Raw genomic sequence first — 9,025 nt, 5'->3', positions numbered from 1 at the left:
GGGTGGCCGTCCGGGGGCGACACGTCCTGGGAGCGCCGGACGGAAGCTCCGCGGGACTGACACGTGGCCCTGGGCGGTGGCCCTGCGGTGTGGGCTCAGCCAGGCCCCGCCGCCCGCCGCGCCGCAGATGCAGCCGACCCCGGACGAGGCCCGCGGGGACGCGGCGCAGGACGCCCCGTGGTCCAGGTGAGCCCCCGATCTGCCCGGAGCGCAGAGGAGAGGCGCTCGTCCTGCTGGGAAGGGGAGGGGGCCAAGGCGGGCGCAGGGTCTGGGGCGGCGGTTGGGCAGGGAGGGAGCGGGCCAGGGTGGCTGGGCTCAGCGTGGGGGCCTCCTGGGGCGCCCCTCCCAAGGAAAAGATGGTGGGCAGGGACCAGACCCGGCTCCCCTTGGTGACCTGGCATGGCAGGCCCCTGTGTGGACATCCTCTGGGCTGACACTGTCGGGTGACAGTGACACTGCTGAGGGTAGGCACAGGGACACCAGTGTCCTCGAGCTGACACGTCCAGCAGGTCCACTCCCAGGGTGGTCACCAGCTGCCCTATGGCTGCGTACCCTGCACACGAGGGAGGTGACTGAGGTGGCAGGTCAGGTGGGCTCCTCACACTGGCCTCTCCACTGCCCTGCTCAGATCCCACCCCCCCACCCCCTCCAAAGGGATCTGTCACACAGGTGCAGTCACTGTGAGTTCAGGGCTTGGACAGGCACCCTGCCAGTATCCCCACCCCTGCCCCCCACCTCAGCCCAGCTGGCCGGTGGCCCGTCCTGTAAGCAGCCATGCTCCATCTCTGGCTCTACCCAGCACCCCTCAGGGCTTCTGCCCGCAGAGCCAGGGCCCGGAGCACTAGACAGCCAGAAGGGCAGCAGGTGGGGGCTTGTCCATCCGAGACTGAGGTTGTAGCAGGGAGGGAGGCCCAGGGACCGATGCTTCAAAGGCCAGCCTGTGGGGAAGGCAGCATGGTGGACCTGCAGTGGCCCCTGAAATTGCAGCCAGCAAGTCTCCCCACCAAGTACCAGTTAGGGGGAGGGACTGCCCTCCAGTGCCCAGATCAGGAGCCTGCCTCTCTGCTCACTTCCTCCTGCCCAGGCTGCTTCTGCTCAATCTTCAGTTTCCTTCTTGCCCCACCCCCACCCCCTCCCAGCCTTGCCTACTCTCCCCACCCCCCACCCCGTCTCCCCTGGCTTGTTGGCCTGTACCCCACTCACCCGTGGGTGGGCCTAGCTCCTGGCTCACCAGGAGTGAATGGAGGGGTTTAGAACTTTATGCATACTTGACGCCAAGGTGCAGTTCAGCCTACAGGGCCTGCACGCTGCTGTGGGCCAGCCACTGCCGTCCTCATGATCTCCTCTTAAAAGCCACTTAGGATGCACCCCCACTCCAACCCATGGGGCAGGCAGGGGTGGGGCTTTGCTGGAGCACAGGGGTGGTTGGTCCCTGGAGCATAGGGGCATCTAAGGAGGCCCCTTCAGGTCAGGGAAGTGGCTCTGCTGCTCCTGAACCGTTCTAACCTGTTGGACGGTCCATCCCAGCTGCTCTTCACCCCACCCTTACCCCCACCCCTGAGGGAGCGGAGGTCCAGGCCACCAGGAGCTGCCTCGGGCTGAGCCTGTGGGCCAGCAACACTGCTTGTCCGTCCAGCCACGGAAAGGCGGCACCAGGTGCTTTCCTAGGCACATGTCGGTCAGCAGTCGGTGGACATTCACAGCCCTGCCCCCAGGTCCCTGCCCTCTCCCTCCCCAAACTGGCAGTGTAAAGGCGACACCTATGTGTGTGTCCCCAGCGCTTGTCACCGCCTTCCAGGCCCCGCCTGTGGACACTGGCTGGGGTCCATCATGGTGCCCCAGGGAACCCAGGGGACCACATCCGGAACAGATCCACAAGCAGCTGGGCCTGGGTCTTGCTTCCCTGCTCCCCGCCGGGTGCTGGGTGGGCCCAAGCCCCTCCATGGCTGGGTCTCCTGGAAGATAAGCCCCTCTGCACCCCTCGCCCGAGCCTCAGAAGAGCAGCGCTGGGTCACAGTCTGGCATCAGAACACGACACAACTGCTGACCACCTCTCAGAGCAGGGCATCAGATCGCCTCACTGAGATCTTACTGACCTGGATGTCGGTGGAATGGTGGCCAGACCGATCCCTGACAGTCACAGAGGGGTCACTGGGCTGATTCCAGAAGGAGCAACCTCCCCTAGTCTTGGCAAATGCTCAGGGAGCTGGTGCCCTGGCATTGCAGAACTAGGGACCCCCTTTCCACTGGCCCATAGAGGGCATTCCCAGGCAAGGCAGAGATGGTGGCAGAGAGCCCTGTGTGAATCCTGGCCCAATCCACTTTCATTACTGCTGATGGGGAAACTGAGGCACAGGGCAGGGAAGGGCCTCCCTGCCGAGTGTTGCCAGGGACCAGACTGGGTCCTGGGACTCTCAGCTCCCAGGTGCGGGCTGACTACATGTGGGTGGCCATAGGAAGCTTGGAGGTCTGACCCCCAGGGCCCTCAGAAGAGAGAAGGAGAAGCTACTGCTGAGAAATCGGCCATTGCAAACTCAGGGGTCGCCCTCGGCCAGACCCTTCTCTAGCACCCAGGTTGCTCAGCCAGGTGGGCACCCTGGGCCTAAGGAGTGGGGTGTTCATCCCTGAGGATCACTCCTGAAGGGGGAGGGTACATTCCCTGGAGAAGCACCCTCTGGGAAGGCCCCCCGCTAGAATAGAAGGGGGTGTTTGGGGTCAGAAAGCCTGTACGGAGAAGGGGGCAACTAAGTTGCCAGGTGGCATCTGGGGCCCCTTGGAGGGGGGGCATGCACAGGGAGGACGGGGCCCCACCCGCAAAGACCTGAGGCCTGGGGCCGGCCTCGCTCATCGAGTGATGGAACAATACAGCTGTGGTTAGCAAAGTGGACCCAGGCCTGGCAGGCTTGTCCCCAAGTAGCAGGCCTCCCCCGGCCAGCACACTTTTGGTCAGAGGTGCCGCCCTCCAATGCTGCTAGACCTTCCCTGGCTCCCGTTCCAGCCTGTTGGGGGTGCTGGGGGTGCACCCCTTTCCTGGCCCGTCAGCGGGTACCAGGAGCGAGCCCCCTTCCCAGAGGATGAGACCAAGGTTCAGAGGAGCCCAGCTGCCTGCCTCATTCCTGGCACTCCCTGCAGCTCCAGATGTCCCGCTGAGGCCTGCCTGGAGCAGTGTCCCTAAAGCAAGTCCCCAGCTTCCCTGCACCACAGGCAGGAAAGCAGCGAGGGCCCCGACCGCCCGGCTGGCCCTCTGCCCCGGAGGGAGGCTGTGTCCTCCTGTGCCTGGCCTCCTGTGCCTGGCCGCTCCTCAGGAGCACGGGAGAGGCTGGGCATCTTCCTGGGCAGTGTGGCCGTGTCCCCACGGTGGCTTGGTTGACAGAGGAGGGGCTGGGCCTGACCGCCATCCTGTGCCTGCAGGCCCGAGTGCCAGGCATGGACTAGGACTCTGCTGCTGGGCACGTGCTTGCTGTACTGTGCCCGCGTGAGCATGCCCGTGTGTGCCGCCGCCATGAGCCAGGACTTCGGCTGGAGCAAAAAGGAGGCGGGGCTCGCGCTGAGCAGCTTCTTCTGGGGTTACTGCCTGACGCAGGTGGTGGGCGGCCACCTTGGGGACCGGTAATACCCCTTCTCCCCACCTGCCCCCAACCTGGGCCTCTGGGCAGGGGGAGGATGGGCTGGCTGGGAGCAGGAGGAAGGGGCCCGGCCCAGTGACTCATGGAGGGGGGAGCGGAAGGGGGTCAGCTGGGGAGGGTCCTGAGGGTCCAGCCCAGTGGCCCAGCCTCATGGGGCCGAGTGGACACATAGAGACAGAGGGAGGGATGACAGCAAACTGTCCCCCTGCTGGCTCTCCACCTCCCTCCCCTTTCCACCCTGACCCGTGCTTCTCCCCAGGATCGGGGGCGAGAAGGTCATCCTACTGTCGGCCTCCGCCTGGGGCCTCATCACGGCTGCCACCCCCCTGCTTGCCCGCCTGGGTGGCGCCCCTCTGGCCCTAATGACCTGCTCCCGGGTCCTCATGGGCCTGCTCCAAGGTGAGTGTGAGGGGGTGCCAGCTCCGTGTGGGGCTCTCGTGGGTATGTGCAGGCGTGGGTTTGCACTGTCCACGTGTGTCCACGTGTGTATGCATATGTGGTGGTGTACTTAGAGGCTCTCAGGAGCCACAAGGTGGGGCCACCGATGGCCCTGGCCTTCGTCACCACACACCCCGGCCCTGGGGAAACGGCACGTTCCAGAGGGACCCCCTCCTGTCCGGTTTGCACGTTTCTGTGTCTTGAGCTTGGAGCTGCCCTTGTGAAGGTTCCCCAGGCTTCCAGGGAGACTCTCACCCCGTCCTGTTCCGTGCAGGGCCCAGGGCTGCCATCTGGCCGGTCATAGTCCTTGTGTGGTCCTGTCCCGGTGCCATGGCCCACTCAGATCTCCCCTAACCACGTTCCAGTGCCAGCTCGCTGGAGGCCCTGGGTGGTGGCAGGTGGGACGGCAGAGGAGGGACGAGTGAGTGACTGAGCAGCTACTGGGGCAGAGAGCAGGCTGCCGGGGAGGGGGTAGTGGAGAGCCGACAGGATAGCCTTTGGTCACCCCCAGCTGCTCCCTTTGGTCTCAGAGGCTCCTGGCCCGAGCTGCAGGACGGGGTGTCCAGGGTCCATTCACCTCTGCTCGCCCTCAATGGTGGCTTGGCTGTTTGCAGACTTGTCACCTGAGACTCATCTACTTTCTAGACACACCTGGGACCCCCCAAGTCTTAGTGTCAGGTGTCCTGTCCCTCCTCCATGTGGCTGGTGTTTCTGGTCGGTGCACCTCACTACCTCGCAGTAGGCCAGCGGGGTCCCTTGCATGTGGGCGTGTTGTCTGCAGGGAGGTGTCCTCTTGCCCCTGGACCAGGGGCTCTGAGCCCTGGGAGCTCTGGGTGGGCCTGAGAGCAGTGGGCTGCTCACACCACCTGAGGGCATGAGGACCCGTCTGCTGGGACAGTCGCACCTTTGTGGGCGTTAGCTGGGCTCCCCACATCCCGGGGCGGGGGCGAGGGGGGCAAGGGCTCCACGAGCACCGCTTCAGGCGGTGTGTCAGAGGGAGGGGTGTGCGTGCGTGCGTGCGTGGACACATGGGTGTCCACACATCAGTGGAAGAGCTTCGTGGGAGTAGAGGCACCACTAGGAAGCAGAGCTGTAGGAAGTCTGCTGTAGGTCGTGAGCCTGGTTCGCCCTCCTCACTGGGTGAGGACCCATGAGGTGCTCCCCTCTGCTCCTCAGCCCCTACAGCCCTGAGTGACTGCAGGGGCGTGGCCTCTGCCCTTCTGTCCCAGGCGTTTACTTCCCAGCGCTGACCAGCCTGCTGTCACAGAAGGTGCCGGACAGTGAGCGGGCCTTCACCTACAGCACCGTGGGCACTGGCTCCCAGGTTGGGTGAGTTGCGTGGTGGGTGGGACAGGGGCTGGGGGCGGGGCAGGGGGGGGGGCCCCGCAGCCACATGGAGAGGGTGCCCAGGGTGCCTCCGGCAGCGCTCGACTGAGCGCGTGGCCTGCGCCGTGTCCTCGCAGAACGCTGGTGACCGGCGGCGTGGGCTCCCTGCTCCTGGAGCGGCACGGCTGGCCGAGTGTCTTCTACTTTGCCGGTGGGCTCACACTGCTCTGGGTATACTACGTGTACAGGTGCCTACTGAGTGAGAGAGGTGAGGACATGTGGCCAGGAGGCCAGGGCCTGACTGCCCTTCCCCTCAGGGGCCCAGATCCACCTTGGGCAGCCTCACTGCAGAGCCCTGTGACACGGGAACCCGGGAACAGCAGAGTGCACCTCGCCCAGTCCCGCAGCGTCACCGTAGTCCTGACGTGGATCACCAGGCCTTTCTTCCTAGTCTGTCTCAGGCTGGGTGCCCCGCTGACACCTGTGGGTGGGGTCTGGGCATGAGGTGCCCTGGCCAGGAACCCCGCTTTGGTCTCTGCATTGGGGCTAGAGCTTTAGGGAGCTCGCCTCCTGCCTCGCTCTGAGCCCTGGACACGGTCACCCTGTTAGTCCAGAACATTCCATCTGAAGGCAAGGCTGTTGCCCTGGACGGAGGGCTGCAGGGACGGGGACAGGCCCTTGGCTCAGGAAGGAGGCTGGGATGCCTACCTGGGACCTGCCCTAGAAGCTAACCCCCTGCCCTTGGGAAGCAGCCACATGGGGAGAGGTAAGCCCAGGGAACTTAGTACAGAACAGGTGGGAGATCACTGACCTCTCAGCCCGCCCAGCCTGTTAGGGCATCCCGACCTCTGCTCAGGGGACAGTGCCCTGACAAGTCTCTCCTCAGACCTCCTCATTGTCCTGGGCGCACTGGCCCGAGGCCGCCCCATGTCCAGACACACCAAGGTCCGGTGGGGACAGCTCTTCCGAAAGCCTGCAGTCTGGTAAGTTGGGGACGGCTGGTACTGGCCCACCTCCTGGCTTAGCCATCTCAGCTATAGGCTGAACACACCTATACCCCTGCCCTGAGCTGCCGCCTGCCCCTGGGTGGCTGTGGGAGTACACACACACACACACACACACACACACACACACACACACACACGCACACACACACAGTGACGGAGCCCTGACCTCCCACTCCAGGGCGGCTGTCCTCTCCCAGCTGTCCTCTGCCTGCGCCTTCTTCACCCTGCTCTCCTGGCTGCCCACCTTCTTCAGGGAGACCTTCCCCAGCTCCAAGGTCAGTACCTGCTCTCGGGCAGGTTGGGGACTCAGGTCCTGCACTGCTTCCTGTTATGGTGGCAGTGTTGACCGAGGGCCTGGCCTGTGTCATCTGTGGGCTCTGAGAACCTGCCCTGGGGGCTGACATCGGGAGAAGGGGCTGGGCAGGCCCTGGGTGGGGGGAGACGCTGCATCTCCTGGCCTCAGGTGGTTGGGACTCTCCAGGGAAGGGGCACCACCTGGTTGCTTGGCCTGCCCCTGGGGTGTGGGGTGCCAACAGGGGAGTAGTGGGGGAATAGGCTGGCTCAGGGCACTGCTGCCTGCTGACCCCAGGGGTGGCTGTGGGAAGAGTGGGTTGTGGTCTGGCCAGCCCCCTGAGCTGCCCCCCACGCCCACCCCCAGGGCTGGGTCTTCAATGTGGTGCCCTGGCTGGTGGCCATCCCCGCTGGTCTCTTCAGTGGGTTTCTCTCGGACTACCTCATCAGTCATGGTGAGTGCCCACCCAGGGACAGGGGCGGGAGGGCCAGCGCTGGCCAGGTCTTAGAATGCCTCGCACTGGGGCCCTTGGGGTACAGCTGCCACTGGGGGAGGGCAGCCCAGAAGTGGCTGGCCTCGGCATCGACACGGCGGGGGAGGCAGGGGTCTGGAGGAGCTGCTGCCCTGCCTCGGTGGTGTACCCATTTAGTAAATGGCAGAGGGACATGGCAAAGCCACTCTCCCAGTGGTGGGCAGGCAGGCAGGCCTGAGTCAGCGGGCAGCATGGGGCACCCTTGTTTCTGAGCATGCCCACCTGCACTGCGGTCCAGCCCCTCCCTCCGTGATCCTGTATTCAAGCACACACAGCCCCCTGCGTGTGCTCAGTCGCCCAGAGGCCGGCCGGGCACACAGTGACTCCATGTGACTGCCAGGAGTCCCCAGGGCACACCGTGGTTTGTGAGTGGATGCACATCACGCAGGACACTAGGTACCCACACACATGCCCTCAAGCGTGTGCGCATGTGGCTGCCACACAAAGGCTCCTGTGCACACGTGTGCACAGGCATGGCATGCCATGTAGATGTGCATCCCATGCATGTACATACCCAGGCAAGCTCACGTGCCGCGTTCTGTGCACCACACAGGTGCACACAGGTGGCCTGCATACCTCACACGTGCCCACACAGGTGCCCACATGTGTGGGCATGAATTCTTTCCTGTCCCCATCTGGGGGGCCCATCTGTGTGGCCTTCCTCCCTATGCCACCAGGAAGGCTGGGACAGCCGAGGGGGCAGCCACCACATGGCTAATGAGCCGCTTCCCGCCCGCCCGCCCTCAGGTTACAGGACCATCACGGTGCGGAAGTTCATGCAGGTAGAACCCACTCACCTGGTGCTCTCTGCACTCAAGGACGGGGCCCCCAAGTCAGCCAGTTTCTGGGGCCCATGCTGGGGCTCGAGCCACCTCTCTGGGGGAGGCCCCCAGGGCCCCCACATGGGCCCTGTGCCCCTTGCATACAGACACCCCTCCAGGGGCCTGGGCTCATGGCTGGGAGGGGGCTCTGGGCAGCTTCACCTGCACCTGACTGTGGCATGAGTCGGCCCACGCTTGCTGCTGACCCCGAGACCCACTGCTGTGACCACATCCCGGGAGGTGGGGGAAGCTTCACGTGGGCACAATGGCTAGGTCACTGGGTGGCTGGGCGCAGTCTCCAGCCCCCCATGTCCCTGAGGGCCCCTGGTCACCTTGTTAGCATCAGTTGGTGGGGGGAGGGGTCTGGACAGCTCACTCTGAGCATCACAGGCACACACTGGGGAGATGCCCGGGCCCAGGCCTCTCCCAGGAGGCAGGGCACAGCTGGCGTGTGGGCACACCGGCAGTGTCCAGGCACCCGGCGGCTGGGAAGGCAGCCCTGCTGCAGCTCTCCCATGCCCTCTGTGCGCGCAGGCCATGGGTCTTGGGCTGTCTGGCGTCTGCGCCCTGGGCCTGGGCCACACCTCCAGCTTCTCGCAGTCTGTGGCCTTCGCGTCAGCCTCCATCGGCCTCCAGACCTTCAACCACAGGTGAGCCTGCTGCCATGAGCCTGAGGCCGGGCCCGGAGAACAGGGTGAGGCAGGAGGCCTCTCTGCAGCCCCGGGGCCCGGCCGCCTTCGTCCAGGAAGCCTGCTCTCTGAGCCAGCGGCTCACTGTCCCCACCCTGTTCTCTGTTCTGCTCTGAGCCCTCAAGACACTCCCCCAGGAGGATGTGAGGGGCCCACAGTCCAGGGGTGCCTGTGACCCCACAGGCAGAGGGTGGGAGGGACCTGCAGTCAGGGGGACATCTGTGTCCCCCACAAGGAGACAGAGTGAGGGACCCACAGTCGGGGGGGTTGTATGACCCCCACAGGGAGACAGAG

At 65.0% G+C, this 9,025-nt stretch overlaps 1 protein-coding gene across 1 annotated transcript; it reads left to right on the top strand.

Moving 5' to 3' along the window:
- The first annotated feature begins 3,470 nt into the window (after positions 1 to 3,470).
- Positions 3,471 to 8,263, top strand: SLC17A9 (solute carrier family 17 member 9). The gene is made up of 8 exons (XM_004716043.2): positions 3,471 to 3,609; positions 3,886 to 4,025; positions 5,294 to 5,393; positions 5,528 to 5,658; positions 6,277 to 6,373; positions 6,576 to 6,672; positions 7,056 to 7,143; positions 7,969 to 8,263. The coding sequence occupies exons 1-8, from the start codon at positions 3,482 to 3,484 to the stop codon at positions 8,223 to 8,225; spliced, it is 1,038 nt and encodes a 345-aa protein (XP_004716100.2). The 5' UTR covers positions 3,471 to 3,481; the 3' UTR covers positions 8,226 to 8,263.
- The last annotated feature ends 762 nt before the right edge of the window (positions 8,264 to 9,025 follow it).

This window comes from Echinops telfairi, unplaced genomic scaffold (genome assembly GCF_000313985.2).
Source record: "Echinops telfairi isolate 266 unplaced genomic scaffold, ASM31398v2 ScPeMD7_7414;HRSCAF=8452, whole genome shotgun sequence".
Lineage (NCBI taxonomy): Eukaryota > Metazoa > Chordata > Mammalia > Afrosoricida > Tenrecidae > Echinops > Echinops telfairi.
Note: the sequence above shows the minus strand (reverse complement) of the source record. Positions and strands in the feature narration are given on the sequence as shown.

Excerpts from the sequence above, each read along its gene's own strand:
- SLC17A9 (XM_004716043.2), top strand. The coding sequence starts at position 3,482 with ATGCCCGTGTGTGCCGCCGCCATGAGCCAGGACTTCGGCTGGAGCAAA. Across the intron at positions 5,394-5,527 it reads GGCACTGGCTCCCAGGTTGG|AACGCTGGTGACCGGCGGCG; the intron begins GTGAGTTGCGTG and ends GTGTCCTCGCAG. Across the intron at positions 7,144-7,968 it reads GGACTACCTCATCAGTCATG|GTTACAGGACCATCACGGTG; the intron begins GTGAGTGCCCAC and ends GCCCGCCCTCAG.